Here is a 24,639-nt window from a genome sequence, read left to right as displayed (position 1 = left end):
ATTAAAATAGTTGTTCTGGCAGGAGACCAGGTGAGCATTACAGTAAGTACAAAGTCTATTCATGGGGAGAGTTGGAGCTTTGAAGAAGCCATTCTCCCTAATTTCCTTTATAATGAGTGTGCATGATAGCATTTCTAGATAGCTTGCTCTCTCTTTTGTTTTTGAATGAAGTTACTTGTCTGATCCCTGTGCTTTCTGCCTTTCCCAATCTGTGAACCTTATGTAATAAATTCTAAGGCCAAAACCTAAGTGACTACCTAAAATGGTAGAAAACTATGTTTAGATGTTAATCTTTCTTCTCTTTAGAAATTTAAATAAACTATTAAGGCTTTTGTATTCCAGAAGAATAAGCATTTAATCTATTTGGTGTGGTAGGACTGAAATACTTTATTTTGAAAGAAAGTACTATGAGCACTTCCATATTTAAACTGTAAATTGACTTTACAGAAATCGGTATTGGTAAAAATATTGGTAGGTAAATTATGTAGGATATTTCATCATATTGAACCCAGATAAGTCCAAGCTCCTTGTGTTTCAGGGCTTATGTAAAGAGTAAGAGCAAGGTGTTTGCTAGAGGGGTGTGCCCTGGAAACCTCAGACACTCACTACATATGATTTGGAGATAACCTTTACAGTAGTGTCAGTGTGCCTGAAGTCAGCAAGTGCGCAAAGTTCTTCCTACACTCCAGCTCATCAGCAGCAAAATGCTTAGTAGAGAGCCAAATATGAACCATAAACTGAGTCAAGATCATGTTTCTTTAGTCTCCAGAGTTTAGTGTTTTGTTTTTATTTCTTACTCTTTTCGTTAAGTTAGCAGATCAATACTTCTGTGAGGAGTGTTTGGAGTTTTAGAATATTTTAGAACCCCAGTTGCATTTATATAGATGTAGGAAGGGGAAGAAAACACTTGGAGATTTTTAAATGCTAAACGTTTTGTTGTTGTTGTTACAAGGAAATTATATTGAAGCAGGGGATTTTTTCAAAATATGAGAATTCTATTACATTTTGCTTGGAAGCATGTGAAAACATTCCAGATCTAAGGAAAAGTTGAAGTTGAAAGTGGGCATTTAGTGTTGTCTTATCTATGACTTTATTTTTTTAATATGCTTTTTCTGTTTCAAATAAAATGCTTTTTCTGTTTCAAATAAGCTCTTTGGTTGGCTTGTTTTCTGCAACTCTATTGGGTGTTTTTGGTAACTAGACTACCCCAAACTCCTCCAAATAGTTTCTAGGACTCTTTCTTTCCTTAAATGGTTTCTAGGATTTTCTTATTTCCCATTTCTTTTCTTTGCTTCCCTTCTTGTTATCATCAAACTTACGTGGAGTCTAATGCTCGGGTTCTGGGAAACCTAAAGTCATCCCTGCAGTGTAGTTTTGATCTAAAAATTAAAACATGCTCTCTTGGGTGGTGACAATCCTACTAAGAATGAAGTCAAGGCTAATAATGAACAGCAGCTGTAATCAATTAACTATCAATGCTTATATCCTCTTCTCTATAATGAAATAACTTGGCATATTGGACTACATCCCAGATTGTCTTTATTAAGATGGTATTGGTGGAAGTGGCTTGCGAGAATGTGGTGCTGCACCACAAACACCTGGGCTCCTCATGAGTGGAAGTTTACAGAGGAGTGTGGTCCCCTCCGTTCATATGTACCAGGGCGGACTGGACCGCATCTTCTAACAACTTTATAACACATCCTCCTCTGGAACCAGATGAATTTGGGAGTTCTCTATATTTATGTCTTACAGAAAAATAGCTCTTAAGGTCAAATGAAGTTCTGTGTGAGCTGTTATTGCCTCATTGGCTATGTATATTTCCTGTGAACTCTTACAAACTGTAGAGGGGCCCTAATTTGAGATGATTTTAGTGTTGTAATTTTAAGGACCATGAACATTGAAGTAGAAACAGTGTCTCTGTGGTACCAAGAAACTTCATGGTAAAAGAAATTTGATTTGTTGTTTTTTAAAAATGTGTTTTGTATGTGTGTTTCTAGAAGACAGAGAAGCATATTACATATGGTTAATAAACATCTATACTGGTTGCTGTGTTCCCTGTTCATAATAGATACGCCACCTTCTTTTCACTTTGCCGTTCATATTATAATGATAGGCCCCTCAATCTTACAATGAAAAGGAAATAAATTGACTTTTCAAACTTCAGTTAATTTTTTAAAGTCTTGGATATCATTTTGTTAATTTATAATGTTATTAAATTTAATAAACTTTCAAGGATAATTATTTTACTTTGTTGTTCCTGGTAAGTTCTGGGTATGACTAGCAGATTTCCATCTTGCAGGTTGATATATTTGACCATGGAGCTATTGGCTTGCCCTAAATTTATTAGGTAATCAATGGTAATCAGAGATTAAAGGAATTGTAGTCTGTTTGGTAATTGATGCTAATCACTGTAGTACACTTAGCCATTACTCAAGTTCATCTCACTGGAATTAGGGGTTAGGAAAGGGTGGTTCAGTTGACGACGTGACTGTTAATGGAGTTGATTGTCCTGCTGTGGTCCAGCAACAATCTAGGTCTGCTTCTAGATCTCAACTCAGCGTGAAAATCTCCACATTTTTCTACTAGAGGGAAAATGGCAGAAATTAAAGGGCATCATGATAATGCCAGATAGATGTTCAGCCAGAAGAATATACTAGCCTTAAATAACAAAATGTGAGTCATCAATGTAGCAGTTTGCAGAAGGCGTATTATAAAAAAGAAAAAAATACTGTATAACCTGAAAAAACATATACATGTATTTATGCTTATTTGAATGTGAGTTTGTGGTAAAAATCTTTTAGACAGCTTTTGATTGGTTGTTTCCTAATCCCTGCTAAGTGCATATTGATGATAACTCTTTTATTTCCCTTGGAGGACAGAAAGAAGCTGGTGCATTTAATCCTTTTAGAAAGGCTTGCTGCCACGGAAGGGGCCAGGGCAGAGTCCCACTCTCCTCAGGGAGCTCGAGGGGTGCCTAGAGAGGCCCTGCCTTGGTGAGGAGCATAGCTTAGAAACTCTGCAGGAAGAGTGTCGGAGTCTCCTGTAGCCTCTGGCTTCTTGTAGTCTGACCCTTTCCACCCAGTTGAAGGGCAGGGACAGTGCTGACTGTAGCTGGAGGCAGGGAGGGTTTCAAAGTAGACATAGGTATTTTGTCACGTTGGAGTATAAGTGTAGGCCTCATTTAAGTTAGGGCTTGACCAAAGTTTCGTTATTTTTCTATAGAACTACAGATTATTTTTCAGTTGTATAGTAGATGATTTTTAATATTTCAAGCACTGTATGATTTACTCTTTAGTTATTTGTAAAAGTTGTATTTTGTTTGTTTGTTTGTTTTGAGACAGAGTCTCGCTCTTGTCACCCAGGCTGGAGTGCAGTGGCGCAGTCTCAGCTCACTGCAACCTCCGCCTCCCGGGTTCAAGCAATTCTCATGCTTCAGCGTCCCAAGCAGCTGGGATTACAGACACTCACCACCACACCCAGCTAATTTTTGTAGTTTAGGTAGAGACGGGTTTTTTTTTTTTTTTTTTTTTTTTGAGACGGAGTCTCGCTCTGTTGCCCGGGCTGGAGTGCAGTGGCCGGATCTCAGCTCACTGCAAGCTCTGCCTCCCGGGTTAACGCTATTCTCCTGCCTCAGCCTGCTGAGTAGCTGGGACTACAGGCACCCGCCACCTCGCCCAGCTAGTTTTTTGTATTTTTTAGTAGAGACAGGGTTTCACCATGTTGGCCAGGCTGGTCTCGAACTCCTGACTTCAGGTGATCCACCTGCCTTGGCCTCCCAAAGTGATGGGATTACAGGCGTGAGCCACTGCACCCGGCCAAAAATTGTTTTAAGTTCAGGAATCATTTATTTCTGAGCTCTAGTAAGGAAACAAAAATCGCTTATGATTCCCCAACTCTGAAATAATCTCTTTTAGCATGTTGATATATTTTCCTCCAATCTTAAAAAATGTTTTAATTTAATAAAGCCAGTATTCATTAATTGCTTGCCATTAGGTAGGCATTGAGATCATTTGAAGAAGAGATTATCTCTCCTCTCACAGAGTTTAGGGATGATCTCATACAAGTACAGTAAAGGTGATTTGTGTTACGACAGGGTTAATGTGGAGTGCACTAAGGAAGAGTCTTTAACTTGTTTACAGAGAAAGGAACAGGGAAGGCTTTGTTGAGGAAGCTAGAGATCTGAATGTTGAGTAGAAGGTAGCTGGAGGGGTAAGAGGGTAACCACGACAAGGTGAAGGTCGATTGGAGGAAGGGAAGACTGTTCAGGCTGGTGGGCTGCTGGCCACAGGAGCAAGTGTTAGGATAATGGCAGTGAGAGGTAAGGCAGGAGAGCTGAGCAGAGGTCAGTCTTTGTTGCCTCGTAGGCCAAATCCAGGTGTTTAATCTCTGTCCCAAGAGCAGTGGGCAGCCATTGGAGGCTTTGAAGTGAGGGGATGAGGAATTCAAATTTTACTGTTTGAAATAATCATCCTTGAAGATGGAATAACCCAGATGAGAGAGGAGAGTGGCTGGAACTGGCATAGTAACAGTGTAGGCGGAGAGACACTGTGACTGAAAGGATTCAGGAGGTAAAAATGTGAACTCAGTGTAGGTTGTTCATGGTGGACAGCAAGCAGGTCTGCTCAAGGATAAGGCCTAGGTTTCTGATTTGGGCACCTGGACAGTGGGAGACAGTTCTGTCCATTGGTTTGGAAGCACAGGGATGGGAGACAGCCAGGCAAGGGAGGATAGTGTGTGGTGCTATGGGGATGTCGGCAGTGGGATATCGGCAGTGAGATACCTAGTGTGTGGTGGTTTGGAGTTCAGAATAGTGAACTCCAAATCTAGGCTGGAGACCTAGATTTGGCATTACCAGCATCTAGAATTGAAATTGTGGGAATTAGTGAGATAGAATGGGGATAGTGTATACAGTGGAGTAATGTATGTGCATTTGGCTTCACACAGTCAACATCTTTGTGGGGCAGGAAAAGGTAGTGGAGGGGAGGGATGACAGTGTGCAGAGTGCAGTGACTCTGTTCCAGGTGTGTGAAAGGCAGGCGTGTGGCCCTGTGATGCCCTCAGTCAGTCCCAGTTTTTAGTTGCCTCTTGTAACATGAGCTGAGTGTTGTTGAAGAGGTTGCCATGGTTAGTTTTGACTTCTGCTTAATTTTCGTCTTATGCACTGACTGGCACCCAACCTCCAGCAAGACTGAAGATAAATTGGCTACAGTAATGGGAGCATTGCTTGTGGAGATAAAAGCCCAAGAGCTTAGCTAAAGGGATTGGTCTCAAACAAGAAAAGGGACACTTGTCCCATTGTCCCAGAAGGGCAGGAGGAGTGCAGATGCAGACAGGGAATACAGTGTAGGATGTATCGGGATATTTGACTGCACCTTAGTGAAACCTGGCCTCAAATTGGGTTAAACATTCACAAATGTATGGTACACCTAGAAACCTGCAGAGGGAGAGGCTGTGGACACAGCGTGATCAGCAGTTCAATGATGTCTTCAGGGACCCAGATACTTTAATTTTTGCCTAAGGCCAGGTCTCCTTGTAATCATTAGATCTCCTTACCACTGTAACCCAGTGACCATTGGTCTGTACATGGAGTTAGGAAGACCAGGAGATAAAAGTCTCTCCCAACCTAGAATGTAATTCTTCCTTACAAAGTTGGTCAGTCTTGCCAGGCCAGCTTCATGGACTAGTGAGAGTTTCAGGGGAGTACCATGCACTGACAGGTTATAGATGAGTCAAGATTCCTGCTCCTGAGCCAGGCAGTGGTCAGAGTCCCATAAACTGTGTGTCTGTGGGAAGGAAGAAGGAGGGGCATCTGCAGAAATCTGATTCTTCAGGAAAGAGAGAGAGGGGAATGGATGTTGAGACAATGGCCACAACCAGTTTCTCCACCTATACCTATATCTAAGGAAATTGGGATAATTTAATAATTATTTTAAAAAAATAATAAATAATTTTTAAAAATTATGATGAATATTTTTCTAGTTTATTAACTTCTTTAAAATGATTTTAATAGTTATATGATATTCCATCTTACTTAACAGAATCTTACGGTATTTTCTGTATGGTCCTGTTTTAAGCACTTTATAGATGTTAACTGATTTAATCTTCTTAATAACCCTATAAGATCAATACTGTTATTATTCCCGTTTGAAAATGAAAAACTGAGGTTTCCAGAGGTTAAATAGTGTGCCCGAGATCATACAATGTGTGCAGAGCTGGGATTCAGATCCAGGCAGTGCCCCTAACCCCTGGCCCATGCTTTTTAAAGAAATGGGATAGTTCATTCAGCTTCCCTCTTCTCTATGGACATAGGTAGCGCCCACTTTTTCTGCAGTAAAAAGAATGCTCCAGTGTGTATCCCATTGTATAAATGTTTGTATTGGGATTGCTGGGTCAATGCATGAGTGCCGTTAAGACTCTTGATTTTGCTGCCCAGCCACCTGCCCACACAGCAGTGCTAGCTCATACTCAGTTGGTGTGGGCTTCCCAGGAGAGAACACCCACTGGGATGCTCCTCCATGATGCTGTTGTGGTGTGGAGGAGCAGGCAGGGTGGTGTCGTGAGGACAGGCTGCAGTAAGTGAAGACTGGCTGCTAGGCAGCCCTCTGTCCCCTGGTAGCCGTGTCACCTGTGCCATGCCAGCCTTCTGAGCCTGCATCAGTGGAGCATTTCTGGCCTGCTTGCTTCCTAGGGCAGTGAGATTGAAATTCTGTGGGTTGAAAACTCTTGGTAGACTATAAAGCTTCAAACAAATTTAGGATCCTGTTATGTTCACTTAGGTTAAGATACACTTCACTAATGTATAAAAACTTCACTAATCTGTAGTAGAAGGGAAAAGAGTATTTTTGTTAAATATTTGTTTGATTTTCTTTTATGTTACTATAGATGTTATATCTCTTAATATATTATTTAGTGTTTTCTCTTACCACCTACATCCACGAATTAATCAATGGGATTATAGAGATTTTACTTACTGGGTTTTAACCTCAGGAACTTTTTCTTAAAGAAAATATCAATAAATTTCCATAGTTAGCATTTTTTTTTGAACTGAGTTTTTTGTTTGTTGTTTTGGGGGATCTTTTGAGCAGTTGATGACTGTATATGCTCTTTCATGGTTGTTTTCTTCTTGGACGTTTGGATGCAGGTTTGAGGGGTTGGGTCCAACTGTAATTGTCTGTCCAACAACAGTGATGCATCAGTGGGTGAAGGAATTTCACACGTGGTGGCCTCCATTCAGAGTGGCAATTCTACATGAAACCGGTTCCTATACCCACAAAAAGGTAACATAATATTTCAATACCTTTTTGTTTTGTTTTAATGCCCTCCATTTTACATATTTGGTTTTTCTCTGATCCATGTGTTTCTCAAATGTATATTCCTGTTTTTTTCCTGTGCATTTAAAGTTATTTTATTATTGACTTACTTTAGAGCTCTGTGTTTTCAGAACAGTTATGAATATAGGTCTTATTGTTCCAGCAGTCTGTGGTGGTGGTGTGACATGTCTGTTGTCCAGCGAAATATGAATCGTCTCAGACAGGGCACAAGCCTGGTGGCGCAGGTGGCTGCGTCCAGTAAGGAGAGACTTTGGGCATTAGCGGCTTTAAACAGTTTTAGGAAAGTGGATACGGAAGTAGAATAACAACTCTTAATTGGTAAATGCATTTGTTAATATGCATTTAAAATCTGTTTTTGATGAATGAAAGAAGAAACTTTCCATTTTGAGAATTTCCCAAGTGTTGTTGCTTTTTAGTTGTGTTTTGTTCCCCGAATCCTTGATCGTCATGTATTGACAGTTGTATTTCTTCACTTATAGTTTGGTAACATCACAGAATCAAAAAGGAGCTTTCTCTGTGCCCCTGTGGGTAGCACAGATACGTTGTGTTCTTCCTTTTTTCTTCTCGTCTGTCCAACCATCCAGACTGTGAGCTCTGTTGAGTAGGGACTGTGTCTGATTCATTTTTGTATCCCAGGTGACCCATAAGCATTTGTTGAATAAATAATAATCACACAGTTTCACTGTGAATTTGCAGGTTACCTTATTGAGGAGAAGCAGCAGTCTCTTAGGAGCTAGTTCTTTCTTTCCTGAGTCTTCTGAGCTCTTGAATGAGTTCTGAGGGCCCAGGAAAGCAGTGCTGGCTGCAAGGGCTATGGAGTGTTTGCCTTACAGAGTCAGATGCATGGGGACCACAAAACTCCAGGATTCCTGTTGTGTTTGTGTTCATGGAAAAACAAGCTTTTGATAGAAGTGACTCAGAAAAATCTATGGTTTGGTAGCATAAGTAAGGCGAGATGGAATTTTGCTTACACTGTTATTGTTAAAACCAACTGACTTTGCCCAGAATTTTAAGTGATAAGTGGAAAATAAACTGGATAAGATAATTAATAAATTAGGGTAAATGCTGTGAGTTATAAAAAGAAGTGATTTTTAGCAATATGAAGATAGTAACAGTTTAGATTGTTGTCTAGTCAAACCTTGAATGGTTTGTCAAACCTTAAACTATCCTGTCACTATCCTTGTAAAGCATTTGTGGTTCCTTTTTCTTTTCTGTTATCTGTTAACATCTTAGTGTTTTGTGCTGCAAAATCGTGTAGCAGGACTCATTAGCTGATGTTTGTCTTATAAAGGCAATTTAAAAAAATGTTCTTCCTTTCATTTTCTTGAGGGGTAGTAAAGTGTGCGTATTGGACACCTTTACCTGGATCATAGCTTGCCTCCAGTTCCTTTGTCACCATAGTTTGAAGAACTGCCTTCATGTAAACCACATACATGGACTCATTATGGAAATAGAATTGACAGTGAACTTGGTGAAATTTGCCTCCTTAACTTTGGAGGGCAAACTTTTAAGAAGAGATATTTCACTTTTGGTTGCAGTGGTTTTACCTTCTGAGGTTGTTTTACCTTCACAGACACATGCATACATATGGTGGTTAATAATTTTTTCAGTGTTTTACAGTTTACCAAGGACTTTAACTTGAAGATTCTTAATTAAATTTTGAGGAAAAACAGCATTACAGTTTTCTTGTGTTTTTATTCAAACTCTTAACTCTCTTCCTACTGTTCCTTTTCCATTATAAAGTATCTTAGATCACTAAAGATGTAAACTGTTAGGCAAAAGATCAAAAAGATGTACTTTTATATGTATCAAACTATATTCTTGACTTAGACGCGCTATATTTATTACTTTTTATTAATGTTAATATTGGCTTATTATTTGTGGTGATGACACATTGAAAATGTATTAATAGTTTCTTTCCATAGGCCTTGATATTGACATTTCTAAGATCATAACTTTGGTTTCCAGATTCAACTACTGAAGGGGTATTTGCTTCCTCTGCAGCTTCAATCTTCTCTGTATGTGCAGATCTTTGTCACCACACATGCATACCTGCTGGCCTACATGTGTGTTAAATTACAATAGAGTCTGTGTTTCTTATTCATATTTCAAAAGTTCTGTTTATGGTGATTCGTCCTCTAACTCAGCATCTAATGCCTGACTTCCTTATCAGCTGTGATTGCTTTTTGCAGTGGATGAGCTTTCTGTGCCCACCAGCTGTCCTGTCTAAATTTAATAATGGTACTCTGACATTGGGACATTCAATACTGTACAGAACAGGGAAGGGAAGAGAATTTCTGTTTAGAAATATTTAAAAGAATAATAATGCCAGAATTGTTTTGCTTATCATTCAAGTAGATTATCTTTATTTTCCAAATGCTTTGTTGTAGCTGGTATGACATAAATTTTGAAAAGTGGTCAGGCGCAGTGGCTCACACAGGCTGAGGCGGGTGGATCACGAGCTCAGGGGTTTGAGACCAGCCTGGTCAACGTGGTGAAACCCCGTCTCTACTAAAAATACAAAAATTAGCTGGGTGTGGTGGCATGTGCCTGTAGTCCCAGCTACTCGGGAGAATCTCTTGAACCTGGGAGGCGGAGACTGCAGTGAGCCTAGACTGTACCATTGCACTCCAGCCTGGGTGACAGAGCGAGACTCTGTCCCCCAAAAAAAAAATTGACAATTTTTCATTTGAAAAAATATCAAATGGTCAATTTCTCAATTGAGCACATCTACCATTCTTCTTCCCCAGATTGCCCTTTAGCTTCCCACCTCTCTCACCCTTTGATGCTATGTTATCATTGTTATAGCCTTTGATTGGCAGCATAATTTATAATTGTCAAATGCACACCCAGCAGCCATGCAAAAAAATATACAGCTGATAGTTTCAACCAAATGATGAAATCTGATAAAGAAATTTTTAGGCTTCTGAATCTCTTTTAATGGTCACTTGAAATCTCATTTAATAAAAGTTCAAGATTTCCTTTTTCTCATTGTATTTTGTGATTTTTTTTTTCTAATATGGAGCAACTTTCATGTGAGTTGATTAATATTTATTTGTTAAAACAACCAGAAACACTGCATTTCAGGTGTTTGATGTTGCTAGGGTTCAAAAAAAAAAAAAAAAAAAGGATGTTTTTAACTAACCTTAAAAAGCCAACTGTTTCTTGGGGAAAGAAAATATAATAAATGAAGAGATATGAAAGAAGGCAGTCTTGTGATACCTATTCCATAACTCACAGTAGGTGGTGACATCTTTAGCACTGTGTTGTAAAGTTTATTTAATGATTAAGGATCCTTTTTTTAATTTATTGCAAGATACATAATGAGAAATTGCTTATGTTCTGAAACAGTTCTCTCTCCCCTACGTTTTTTTGCTATGTAGGCTCTAGTGGTTCTGTAACATCTTAGGTAATTTAAAGAGTTTTGTTTCATTTTAATCAATTCATGACATGTAGATGCATAAGAGTGGGAAAAGCAACAAGAGCATGCAGTTTTAAGTGCATTGGTTTTGTGCTTATAAGACCAGGGTTTGAATCTTGGATCTGCTGTTTTATAACTTTGCAAGCTTGGGTGAGTCACTTGCCTTTCTGAGCCTGATTTGGTCACCTGTAAAATGGGTAAGTTTTGGTAAACTTGTGAGGACTTTTTGTGTTAATATGTATGTATGAAGAGCTTAGTGTGGTCCCTAATAGTAACATTTACTCAGGTAATTCTTGCTGTTGTTAGAAACAAAGAATATTTAGGCCTCTTCACCTCAGAGGTTGGGAAAAAAAAAGATGCTGAATGAGGCATTGCTGATTGACTCAACATGTAGTCTAGAGAGAAGGTACACATGTACTTTATCAAAAATGTTCATGGTCATTCAACATCACTTAGACCTTTTATTCTCGTGTTCAGATACATTTGGCCCCAAATGGAAACAGTGAAGTGCAAGGTGTGGTTAAACAAGCAAATAATGGCCCAGCGCGGCGGCTCATGCCTGTAATTCCAGCACTTTGGGAGGCCGAGGCGGGCGGATCACGAGGTCAGAAGATCGAGACCATCCTGGCCACGTGGTGAAACCCCGTCTCTACTAAAAATACAAAAAAATAGCCGGGTGTGGTGGCAGGCCCCTGTAGTCCCAGCTACTTGGGAGGCTGCGGCAGGAAAATGGCATGAACCTGGGAGGCAGAGCTTGCAGTGAACCGATATCACGCCACTACACTCCAGCCTGGGCGACTCTGTCTCAAAAAAAAAAAAAAAAGAAAAGCAAATAACACAAAAACTTGGCCATCTGATGAAACTCCTGTCAACATGACATTCTTTAAAAGGGCCTGTTTTCCGAAACTAGAGCAAAAAGACGTGGCTTTTTAAAAAGCTAGACGGGAATAAAAAACTCAAAAAAAAACTAAAAAAAAAAGAAGCCACATTATTCCTCAAGCATCTGAAATATTTCAGATACATTCTAAGTGCACGAATTATAGTAGAATGCAAAGTGGTATCATTCCTATTAACTTTAGAGTCAGTGTATACACCTGATAGAAGACATGATAGATGCTGGGCTTGTTCTGCAAGGTATGTTGTAAAATTGTATTGCTGGAGCCCTTTTTTTTTTCCTTATTGTCAGCACAAATCCTTGTTTATTAAAGATTTAGCTTGAAGGGAATTTTAATTAATTACAGGTGCAGTAAATCCTGCCTAGGAAGCGGCTGTACTGTGTTTCCCGTGAATGGCCTTCATGTGCCTGTGCTTCACTCCTCTCCCCGCCGCCTGACAGTGTGATTTATGGCTGTTGTTTTCCACCAGTCCACTGTTTGCCCTCTAGGAGGGATTGGTCTCTTGAGCCTGCATAATAACAGCAGCACTTTCACAGACATCTTTTAATGACAACAGCACTGCATTCAGTAAGTCAGGCTAATTGCAGATGTACCCTATTAATTGCAAAAACTAGGAGAGGTTACATATTTTACAAGCTTTTAATTTGAAACCGCCCGAGATGATTTGTCTTAAGTGTTTGGATAGAGACGTCCATAATATTCAACAATTCACCATTATTGAAACTCCAGTCTAGGCAGCTATAGAATTCTGTGATTGAATCAGGTGATAACAAATCATCTTAGATGGGGTTTTACCCAGTGGCTAAGTGGAGATTATATTTTCAGTTGGGACATTTTGAACAATTTCTTGTTCTTTTTACGTAAGCATCTTTTAAATTCTTGTTAATCATTAATACATCTTCCTGAACACAGTTGAAGTTTTATATTTCTATAGCTAACATTTCTATACCTATAAAAGTATTTAGAATTTTCCAAATAAACTTCAATCCTTAAACAAGCATAGGAAACTAAACATCATTCCAGTGGTATACATTTGAGAAGCTTGGTGTCTCATTTGATAACTATGGGAAAGCTCCAGCTACACTAGGTGATGTCCAGAATTCATTTCGGCTTTGGCTTCTAAAGGTCGCAGGTCTGACCAGGTGAGGTGTTGGAGGTGGACGGTTTTTCTCTGGGCAGACTGCTTTTTTCACTGGCACCAGCAGCTGAGTGGGGCTGGTGCGAGGGAGTTCTGAAGGACCTGTACGTGTGTTTTTTAAGGCCGTTGTGCACTCCAAGGTGTTTATTGCTGTATTCTTGTGAGGTCAGAAGTTAGGAAATGGTTCTTTCAGGTGTGGCCTTCAATATGGTATTGTGCAGGTGTTGAATTTTGTGAATGGGAAGATGGAAGAGGAGTAGTCATAATAGTAATAAAAATATGGCACACACCTGTCAAATTATTAATAGGTCCAGGCATTGTTGTTGTTCTCTGTAGCAATTGTATTAACTCTTTGAATGTTACATGAATTACAACATATGAGAAGACAATGTCCCTTCTTTATTTTGTTCCTTAAGATTTTCTTAGCCTTTCTTGTTGTACCCTTTTATACTCTGTTGAATTAAAACACATTTTAATCCTAGTTCTTTAAGAAGATACAAAATTACCATTTTTTGAAGATGTTGAATTTTATAAAATTTATATGAGATGATTGTGATTACATGAATTATATTAGGCTTCCTGATAGCTATTCTTGTATTGCTGTGATAAAAGCCTTATTAGGTTAATGTATTACTAGGTTTTATCTGTAAAGTGGTGGATCTCTAGTTTAGAGGCGTGTGTGCACACATGTAAGTGTGCTGTGTCAGTTTTGAAAACAGGGTTTGCTAGCCTTGTAACCATGATTTGGAATCCATTCTTTTTCTGTATTTTGGAACAATTTCAGTAATAGGATCTATTCCTACTTTACTCATAAAACCCCTTTGGGTCTGGTAGACTTTTGGTGAGAAGAGTATAACATTGTTCAGTACTGGTTCGTTCTGTTGGTCTGATTTTTCTTGGGTCCATTTTGGCAGTGAACTTTCTAGCTATCATATCTGTCAAAATGTTCAGATTTTGTGGCATGTATATTGTTTAACACTTTTGTATTCTCTACATCTGTAATTGTGTTCCTTTGACATTTCTGATCCTGTACATCTCAGTCTGTTCTTTTGACTCACTTTTCAAAGGTTTGTTTGGTTTAGTCTTTCCAAAGAATTATTATTTGCTTCATCAATTCTACCAGTTTTTTTAGTACCCACTAATTTTTATCTTACTAATTCTCTCATTTTCCTTTTTTAGCAGGCTAAGTTGACTGCTCATTTGATTTCAGCTTTTCTTAATAGAGTGTAAAGAATGAATATTCTTTGTATAGTCTAAAGTGCTACTGATCACTGTTAAAAGGAGCTCTGATGGTGATACTCAAATTCTTTGCATCCTCTTTTTAAATGTTTTATTTTCTTTGATCTGACTTTCTCTCAGGCTGTGGTCAGCTCTCTGGGTCGGCTGTGGGTGTGTCACTTTGACAGCTCTAAGGGCTCTGCTTTTGTGTTGATTGCTGCGCTTTTTCATAGGTAAAGGTTCATGGCTTTTTTTTCTTGTTGTGGCATCCCCATTAAAATATAAAATATCCCTCTTTCTATTTACTTCTTTTTGTTTCATATTTATATTGCTAGTCCTGCCCTTTTTTGGTTTGCATTTCTTTGATATCTCTTTGATAATTCCCATATTACAACTTTCAGTACCAGTCTGATTTGGGTCTCTTTTAAACAGAAGGCTAGGGTTTTGCCTTACCCAGTGGAATGTCTCACTGTTAATAACCCACTGTCATGTGGTGGGTTACCAAGTTTAGTCTGAAACCTGATATCTTGTTTTCTGTTGTCCTGATTTTTGCTATTTTCTATTATTTTCCCTTGTAATGGTTTGAGAGTTCCACATTCTATTTATTTTCTAGTATTTATGTAGAAGTAGCAACTGTTACTCAGTAATAAGCTTAAAGTTTTGACAAATGTATTTTAACATATTTTTCTGACATGGTTAAGAATTAAGCACTATCTATTTCTTGTATCCCATTCTACCGTTGGACAGGGTGGAATTTTTAGTCCACTTTTATTTTCCCTTAATCTCACTGCAGCTTTTATGAAACTAAATGGGAATTACAGTAACACTTAAAAATATATACCTTTTAATATTTTAGATCCTTTCTTAACAGTTTCATTCATATTTAAGTGTTTAGTATTTAGACTTTATTGTTATGCTTTAAGGATTTATTTTAAGAAATGGTATGTATATCACATATAATCTTCTTTTTAAATTTTTTCTTTTGTATTTTAGTAGGAGGTAGTGTAGCCTAATATCAGTAGTATTAGCTTTGGATTTGGCTGCCTTTCTCCATTTGAATTCTGACTCCACCACTTAGCAGCTGCATGACCTGGTACATTAGTTACCATCTCCAACCCCAGTTCCCTCATCTGTAAAATGGAGTTAGTGATGGCCCCTCTGTCCTTCCTTGGGGAGCTGCTGTGAGCATGGGCTGTGGTGAGGATGCGAGGCGGGAGCGTTGCTGTCTTTCCTTCTTCAGGTCATGGCATCTGTACATGCCTTCCTCTTTGTCCACGACTGCGCCACTCCCCTGTCTAGGTACAGTGCACAGTAGCTAGCCAATCTGTTGGTGACTGATCTTCCAAGTCCTTCCTATCTGAAGCTGGAATTTGTTTATTTTCTTCGTCAAGCGTGACTGCTAGTTTGGATTGATGTAGAATCCATGGTCACCACTTTTCCTTCTTAGAATTATGTAAAGATTTTCCTCTTTGCCTTCGGACATTTTTAGTGCTGCAGAAAAGATGTCTGATGCAGGCAGTCCTTTTCCTCTGAAGGGAATATTTTCTTTTTCTGTTTCGTTCTGACTAGAATGTATGACACTTTCTCCTTATTTTTAAAGGTATTTTTCTCTTTTGAGTCAGGATCTCGCGCCGTCGCCCAGCCTGAAATGCAGTAGTGAGATCATAGCTCACTGTAGCCTCAAACTCCTGAGCTCAAGGAATTTTCTTACCTGAGCCTGCTGAGTAGGTGGCACTGCAGCTGTGCACCACCATGCACTGCTAATTTTTTTATTTTTTGTAGAGACAGGGTCTTGCTTTGTTGTTCAGGCTGGTCTTGAACTCCTGGCCTCAAGCGATCCTCCTCCCTCAGCCTCCCAAAGTGCTGAGATTATAGGCATAAGCCACTTTGCCTGGCTGTTTTTATTTATTTTTGGAATTCAGACATCTAGTAAGCTACGTCTACAGAAAAGTCTTTTTTTTAGTGTCTCTGCCTGACACTCTGGGAGATGCTTTGTTCTATAGATTCAAATCTCGGCTCCATTTATGGAGATTGTTTTCTATCATTTTCTTTTTTTTTTTTTTTTTTGGAGACAGAGTCTGACTGTCTCCCAGGCTGGAGTGCAGTGGTGCCATCACCGCTCAGTGCAGCCTTGACCTCCTGGGCTCAAGGGATCCTCCCACCTCAGCCTCCTGAGTAGATGGGACTACAGGTGCTTGGCACCACATCCAGCTAATTTTTAAAGTTTTTTTGTAGAGATAGGCTTTCACCATGTTGCCTAGGCTGGTCTCGAACTCCTGGGCTCAAGCAATCCACCCACCTCAGCCTCCCAAAGTGCTGGGATTACAGGTGTAAGCCACTGTACTGGCTTTTTTTCTATAATTTTAAAATCATTGCTTTCATATCCTTTCCAACTGAGTCCTGGAATTCCTGTTATATATTGTTAGAGATCCTAGATTTGTCTGCCGTGCGTCTTTGGATTTTCTCTTATTTTCTTCCTTTTGTTTTAAATTAATATATTTTCCATTCACATTGTTGTTTTAACAAGGATGGACACAAAGGATGTTTTGAAAAAATAATAAAAATTTAATATATGTATATATTTATATAAATATGTATTATAACTTTGTCATCTTTTCGAGAGTCTCCTTCCCCCAATAATGACTGTTTACTACTTGCCAGGTTAACAAATACACTTCCAGTGCTGATCGTGTCTATGATTGTGCATGTTATGGTTGTATTTGTGCATTTTTATAAAGTGCTTTAGATTGTGTCGTGATTGAAAGGGTGTCACTTCTTATTTAAAACTGACTTTACTATTTTATTATGGTCTTAGGAGAAACTAATTCAAGATGTTGCTCATTGTCATGGAATTTTGATCACATCTTACTCCTACATTCGACTGATGCAGGATGACATTAGCAGGTATGACTGGCATTATGTGATCTTGGACGAAGGACACAAAATTCGAAATCCAAATGCTGCTGTCACCCTTGCTTGCAAACAGGTATGACCTCTTATAACAAGGGAGATTTCCAGGTGGAGAAGAATATTTAATTTAGAATAAACGATCTGCTTTTAGTAACACATTTATTGAATCTTTTCTTGTGCCAACTGCACAAGGAATTTAAAATGTGCATTTTCCTTAATGCAAAGAACTCCTTATTTTTGTGCTTGATCATGTCTTTAATTCTGATTGTTCACGTTATTTAGTGTCTCTTTTAGGGGCCGGTTGTTAGAATGTAACCAAACCCAACTCTATAGTGTTCAGCTTCAACAATAAGAAAAAATTCTTTGTCATTTTTTCATCCAAATGTAATTAAGGATTTGTAATTGTATAAAATGTGTATGTTTTGGAGAGTACCAAAATGATGCAAGAATAATGAGTAAATGTGTAAATAATATTGCAGAGGAGCATTTTGGGGTAGGAATGGTGATTGCTAAAAGGTAAATTTAATAAAAAGGTGTTTCCTTTCCTCAAATAGTTTCGCACCCCTCATCGGATCATCCTGTCTGGCTCACCAATGCAAAATAACCTCCGAGAGCTGTGGTCACTCTTTGACTTCATCTTCCCGGGAAAGTTAGGCACGTTGCCTGTGTTTATGGAGCAGTTCTCTGTCCCCATCACCATGGGGGGATATTCAAATGCCTCCCCAGTACAGGTAATATATTAGGATGATAATACTTTTGGCAGTTTAATATTTAAAATGCTCCTATTAAATACTATAATTTGTAGCCAAGTCATTCAGAATGTGAGAAAGATGGCCGGGCTCATAAATTGGTATCTGATAAAAAAAAATCCCAAGATTATTTTTGCTTGATTGTAGTTTTTTACTTAAAACATCATGAAAAATATTCACAGAGAGGAAAGCCCTAGAATAAAGTATCTCTTTGTTTAATGGAAATTAAACAGTTTTGGCATTGTTCCTGGGATGTTTTAGTCAGACAACAAATTTTAAAAATATGTCACATGTGGTCAGAAGAGCAGTTAGAAATTATGAAACAAGGACAAATAATTTGGAACAGCATGTAATTTAGTTCTGCAAATTGGGGTAGTGCATCTTATAAAGTGGTGGAGAAACTTAGAAACACCAGGAGGGTCGGACTGTTCAGGGATGATTTAATGAGACATGGCCCTTAACCTGATTCTGGGAATGTAGGCCATGGAGAGTAAGGGCATCCTTGATTAGGGCAACAGTGTGGATGCAGCCACCATATGTGGCTGGAGGCAGTGAAGAGACCCACTTGACTGGATCGGAGATGCTTGTGGGGGCATAGCTAGAAAGCTGTGGATGCCAGAACTGAGGGGCCTTGAAAGGGAAGCAGTGGCACTCGGGGAGGGCTGAGTTACTGAAAGTGTCTGAGCAGGACTCTGGAAGATGCTGGTTTTCAGGGATTCCTCATGCTACAGGGTAGTCACAGGAGGGAGGCTGGCACTGAGTGACCTGCAGGAACCACTGGGGTGAGGGCCATGAGGACCTGTACCTGATCTTGGGTGGTGGTCTGAGAAAGATGGTGGGGCAGGAGACTCAGGTGGCATTTTTAGGCAGAACAAACAAGGTTTGGAGGCTGATAGGATCGAGGGGATGGAGTAGGGGCTAAGCTTACTGTGAATGACTGACTGACTCCTGAGGTTAGAGGCCCGGGCACCTGATGGAATGGGGTGGTCACAAGGAGAAATGCCAGGAGGTAAACTTAGCCACAGGGTGGTTTGTGGCCTGTAGGGCAGGCTCCAGCCTGGCTGGGAGGCAGGGTTTCTGTGCAGACCTTCTTGGGTTGGCTTGTGCCTACCAGGTCATGGCTGAGCCAGGGGTGAGACTTTCCACCAGAAGAGAAGCTCTTGTAGTTTGGAATATTTAATTAGAAAAAGAATTTTAGACCTTTAAGATTAAAAGATTGTCAGAAACAATTTTAACATCTTTTACATTTTGAGATTGAATGGTTTTCAGCTAACTTTTGTAAGGACTCTCTTCTTTCTCTGAATCTCCCATTATACCATTCCATTTTTTAAAAAAAATTTATTTTGAAATAATTTCAAACTTAACAAAAAGTTGTAAGAATTTTAAAAGAACAAACAAACAAGAAAACCCTCTTAACACTTCACCCAGATTCACTGATGGTTAGCATTTTGCAAACGTTTTGCCACATTGGCTTTACTATTCCTCCCCTCCCTCTCCCACACCTCTTTCCATGTAGATTTACAGCGGAAGTTACTGTTTTCTAACCATCTGAGGGCAGGTTGCAGATCTGATGCCCGTTTCTCCAAATCCTTCAGTGTGTATTTCCAAGAACAAGGATAGCCTCTTACATAGCCAGTGTAAGCAACAAAATCAGAAGGAAGTTTAACATTGATAGGAGTCTGTTATCTAGTCTATAATCACTCATATTTTGTCAGTTGTTCCAGTAGTTTCTGTGTCTCTAATCTCCTTTAATCTGGGACCGTTTGTTTTGCCCTTAATTATCTTGACATTTTTAAAGACTATAGGCCTGTTAGTTTGTAGAATGTACCTCAGTTTGGGTTTGCCTTACATTTTTTCGTGATTGGATTCAGGTTATACATTTTGGCCAGGAATATCACAGAAGTGATGTGTCTTCCTCAGTGCATGGTATCTGGAGGAACATGCTGTCCTTTTGTCCCACTATGGTTGATGTTAACTCTGGTTACTTTAAGTTGGTGTTGGCCAGATCTAAACTCTGTGAAGTTACCACTTCTCCTTTGACATTAATAAGTCATTTATAGAAAAATGATTTGAGAATATGTCATTATGATCTATTTTTTCCTTGAAGTTCTTGTTTCAGGAATCTGTGTACTTATCTTTCTCCCCTTCCTAGTGGGTGAGATCTTTGGAAGCAGAGCATTGGTTGTATTTGCTCCTTTTTGTTTAAGACCATGTTGCCGTGCATTATTGAATTCTAAGAAGATAGTCTGTGTGCTGGTATTTATTCTGTCATGCTGGTGCTAAAATGATGGCAGGAGCTGGAAACCGCCTTCCCATGAAGGTATTTCCAGTCCAGTAGGGGTGGGCACAGGGGAAAATGGCAAATAAACCTGGTCCCAGTACAGGACAGTGAGAACTGTGATCAGGGGAGATGCCCAGTGTCAGAGCTTATGGAGCTCAGAAAGGCTTCCTGGAGAAGGGATGACTAAGCTGGGGCCTGAAAGGTGAGGAAAGTGAGGGGGAGCATGTCAGCAGCCCAAATACAGACTGCTGCTGGGGTTGGTGTGCTCAGCTGGGGCAGGGCATCTGAGAACTGAGAAGAGCCTGCAGAGATGCCTAGCTGACCCACTTCATTCCACACACAAGGTTTTTGATTCTCAGCGTTCTGGTGACTCGCCTAAGGCCACTGTGCTCAGGAAGAGGCAGAGCTCTTTCTTGTCAGAGTGGGAAGTAGCATGGGCATGCTTAGCAAGGTGTCCGTTTTCCACAGCACTGGGATGTGAGCATTGGTAGAGAAATCTAGCTGGATCCCACCTTGTATTTTTATGAACAGAGAAACAGACTGGGAGCCAGTTGGGAGTGAAACAGAAGATCATCTCCGTGGGGTGGCATGCAGAAGAGAGCAGGAGCCACAGCCCGGCCGCTCCCCAGCCTAGCCCTGGTGTAGTTAACCAGCACCTCCAACCAGCATGCTCATTCTTCTGTGGAAGGGAGTGTGGGCAGAGGGAGGATGTGGGGGCAGTTTTCTTTACAGACTGTACATTCATGCTTCTTTGGTGGGACTGTGTTTTTAAATTCTGAAATTTCATCATCTCTGCATCAGAAATAGTAATAGGTACCTCATCATCATCTTCAAGGTGATTTTTATCAATGTCTGAATGATATATTTAAGGGGTTATATATAAATAAAAGTCATTGATTAGTTGAGCTTCTTTTTTATGTATTATTCCAAGTAAAGCCTATTTTAATATTTACGCATATGCATTTACACAACAGATACACACACATACATATATGTGCATGAGTGAGGTATTTTTAGCATTCTTTAAAAATATTTTTTAACAAGTTAATTTTTTAACTTTTTTTCTCTCTGTGTGGTCAAGCTCTTTTTTATTATCATTCATTTTACAACTGACTTTCTTAAATTGAAACTTTGGTTGGAATTTTTTCCATGAAATAGTAATTTACTAAGTTGTTAAGCCTATTTATATTTTTTTTGAAGTAGCAATAATTTATTGACTACTTTGCCTGTAAGTGAATTGCAGAGGGAGTGGTTTTCTGGGCTGTGGGGCTTTGTTTTTTGCGTATATTTAGTACTCATCTCATGTGGCCGTGCTCCATTATAGAACCATATGCTGCATTTTAGGGCAGAGTGACCTTTCGTTTCTAGGATCAGAGGACTCTTGTTGAACTGACTCTTGTAAGTCTCCAGTGGGCACTAATCTCTGCTTATTGGCTGGCTGCTCCATCACTGCAGCTTTTCCCTAGAGTTAGCTTTTGATCTTCAGCTTTACAGAGTTCCTTTGTAGCTTTTGGAGAATACAAGATCATAAACAAAGATTTGTACAAAAGCAGTTTCTCCCCTAGGGGTAGTGGTCAAGAACCCAATAAGTCTCTACTTTAGGGTTTAACTGTATAGTAATAATTAAAAGAAAATGTACAAGAGAAATAAGGCACAGAATTATCAGTTTTGTTGTACATTGTGGTTAATGAGATAATTTTTTTAACTGATAATATTATGAAAGCTACCACCCCTTGGAAGTATATGGAACTTATGCTAGCTTTTTCAAACCATTTTGCAGTCATTTCCCACTGACTTTGTACAGCTGTTGGTCATTCTTTTATTTCTTTAAGGAATGGAATCTATTGAGAGGTAAGAACAAATACATTACTTAAACATGTATGGTATTCTCTTCTCTGCTCTTTTTAAAGGTCAAAACTGCTTACAAGTGTGCATGTGTATTACGAGATACCATAAATCCATATCTACTACGGAGAATGAAGTCAGATGTCAAGATGAGCCTTTCTTTGCCAGATAAAAATGAACAGGTCTGTAAATCCAGGAGTTAACAAAGCATTCCTAAAGCACAAGTGTGCCTTTCTCTTCGCTCTGATTCTCCTCTGTGGGTGACTCTGGTGAGGTATGATCCTGGAACTGTGGTCAGGCTAGGCCTGCTGTGGTGTCTGCCCTCAGTGGATTCTTCTCTAGTCCACAGGCTTTGACCTCCCTCTTACTGACACATGACCTCCCTCTTACTGACACAATTACTCTTTTAAACATCTCCATTCTCCTTAAGCCCCTAATGCGTTCATGCTACAAATTATATTAGGTGCCAACCATGTGCCTGTCATGATCCTAGGCTCTGAGATATAGTAGTGAACAAAGCAAGTTTTGTTCTTGTGGGAACTCACATTTATTCTTGAGGGAGAGTGTCACAAAAACTCTAGAAGATGTCAGGTAGTAGCAGTAAGTGTGGAGACAAATGAAGCAGGATTGAAGGATAAGCTGGGAATGCTGAGGGCAAGGATTTGGGGAAGTGGGCCGTTTATAAGGGATGGTCAGAGAAGACCTTTGATGAACTGACACTTGAGCAGAGGCCTAAAGAAGGTGAAGGAGCAAGTTATATAGGTTTTGAAGGCAGTGCATTGCAGATGGTGGGCGGTGGCAGTGCTTTGGGGCCTCCATGGACAGCAGGGAGGCCAGTGTGGTCAGGGCTGAGAGCAAGGAGGAGGGTAGAAGAGGAGGAGCTAGCTGGGAAGACTGGGGAGGCTGGCGCAGACAGGTACATGAACAGAAGTGAAGGCCTGGTCATCGGAAGGTGAGTAGGGTAACCTGGTAAGGACCCAGTGTGTTTGGCCACTAGGAAGTCATGAGTGATGCCTCAGTGACATCAACAGAGGTGCATGTGAGGCTTGCTCTGTGTGTAGGCTTCAGGAGTGAGTGGAGGTGAGGAAGTGGAGGTGGGGATTGTACCTTATTTTCTCAGGGACGCCCCCAGCTTCCACTTGGAGGCTAACAGGTGAGGCACACTATACTGAGGAGAATGAGTGGGTCTTCAGATGCAGTGCAGAGGTTGAAGCGTTGCCTTCCATCCCGTTCAGGAACCTCTTTCTCTGGTAATAAAGGAAGATGAGGTGGATGCAGAAGTAGAGACATGTTAGGGAATGAAAACCAGGGAATCTTGCCTGATCCTGGTAGGTTCAGGTTTGATTTTCATTTTGTTTTTATTTGTCTGATTATTTTTAAGTAGAAGTTGAGACAGAGGTGTGGGTAGCTTAGGTGGTGAGGAGCATGGGCACAGTTGCTCTGGGCTTATGGAAGGCTCTGGGTGGGCATGCTTAGAGGACCCCCTGGAGCAGGGCAGGCCATGGCAGGAAGCTGCCAGGTAGGAGCTTTTCTCCAGCAGCACCGGCACTGACTATAGGCCTACAGAAGACTGATGGTTGAGTTGACCTGTATTTGGAAGTTTACAGGGAAGATGCAGGGAGTTGAAAACGGTCCAGGTAGGTGACAGAGGGGTAGCTAAATGAGCATCCATGGGAATATAACTGGTGGTGGTGGACTTCGCGAAGGAGGGGGGTTGAGAGGTGAAGGGTCACAGAGCACGATGGCATGGAGTGGTTGGTTCAGTGGGCTGGGAGGGTAGGGATTGCCTTCCAAGGTGAGTCTGGTAACTCATGGGCCTGCATTTAGAGCTCCAGGAAAGGGAGAGCTCCAGGTGAGGTTGTGGTCTCTGGTCAGGTCTGCGAGTAGAGCATGGCATGGGTCATGGGAGGTGGGGTGGTTTGAGCACTTGGAGACTAACATGGAGGATGGTCTGTGCACCTGGGCCCTGAACTTGCTCATGAGCAGGAAGCCAGTCTTTGGGGTCTGTGGGATGGGCCCTGGAGGTAGACGAGTGACAGAGATGGAGGGGCTGGTGAGGAGGGTATGGTGAGAAGTATTATCACCCTTTGTTGTTTTAATATTAATTATAGGGATATCATTAAAATCGCATGCATTGTGCTCTTTTGATCGAGAAGTTTTGTTGGATATTTTAATTATTTCTGTTAATTTTTTTTTGAAATTATAGTTTCCTTTTTTTCCCCCTCCGTAGGTCTTATTTTGCCGTCTTACAGATGAGCAGCATAAAGTCTACCAGAATTTCGTTGATTCCAAAGAAGTTTACAGGATTCTCAATGGAGAGATGCAGGTCAGCTAAAAAATAGAAGCTGGAGAAATGAATTGTGGACCAAGGGAAGCGAGGGAGGAAAAGAAACTAGGATCTGTAGTATGCCAGGCTTTTCACATACTGTCATCTCACTTTACTTGCATACAGTCCTGCATGGTAGATGCGCAGTCAGCCTATGGCCCGGAGCCATAAGGTGCAGAGGAATTAGATAACTGGTGGAAGGTGGAAGGTTGCAGAGCTGTGCACTGTGAGTCTGAACCCAGACGCAAATGCAGCTGCGAGCTGTGCAGTTACTGTTACTTCCGAGGGTCTTACTTGGTAGGTGGGCAAGTGTCAGGTACATAACTGGGTTTTCCCAGATATTGTGACCAAAATTAAATATCTTATGGAGAGGATCGTGAGGATTCATAACTTTTATCAGCTTCCTAAAGGAGCCCCATTCCCCAATAAATGTTTATGAACCATTGCCATATTAGGAACCAGATATAAATCTAGTTCAAATGTCCCTGGCTCTAATACTCATTGTCCCCGGGGTAGGACAGTAA

General features: G+C 40.2%; 1 protein-coding gene across 5 annotated transcripts in view; it reads left to right on the top strand.

The window, feature by feature from the left end:
* The window catches only part of ERCC6 (ERCC excision repair 6, chromatin remodeling factor), an 81,222-nt gene that overhangs the window by 38,588 nt on the left and 17,995 nt on the right, over positions 1–24,639 (top strand). For all 5 annotated transcript variants that reach the window (XM_023230156.1, XM_023230152.1, XM_023230153.2 and 2 more), the window contains 5 exons: positions 7,142–7,277; positions 16,820–16,990; positions 17,469–17,645; positions 21,855–21,971; positions 24,020–24,115. In XM_023230156.1, the coding sequence (XP_023085924.1) occupies positions 7,142–7,277; positions 16,820–16,990; positions 17,469–17,645; positions 21,855–21,971; positions 24,020–24,115 (697 nt within the window). The remainder of the gene's footprint in view (positions 1–7,141; positions 7,278–16,819; positions 16,991–17,468; positions 17,646–21,854; positions 21,972–24,019; positions 24,116–24,639) is intronic.

The sequence above is a fragment of the Piliocolobus tephrosceles genome, chromosome 9 (assembly GCF_002776525.5).
Source record: "Piliocolobus tephrosceles isolate RC106 chromosome 9, ASM277652v3, whole genome shotgun sequence".
In the NCBI taxonomy this organism is placed as follows: Eukaryota; Metazoa; Chordata; class Mammalia; order Primates; family Cercopithecidae; genus Piliocolobus; species Piliocolobus tephrosceles.
Note: the sequence above shows the minus strand (reverse complement) of the source record. Positions and strands in the feature narration are given on the sequence as shown.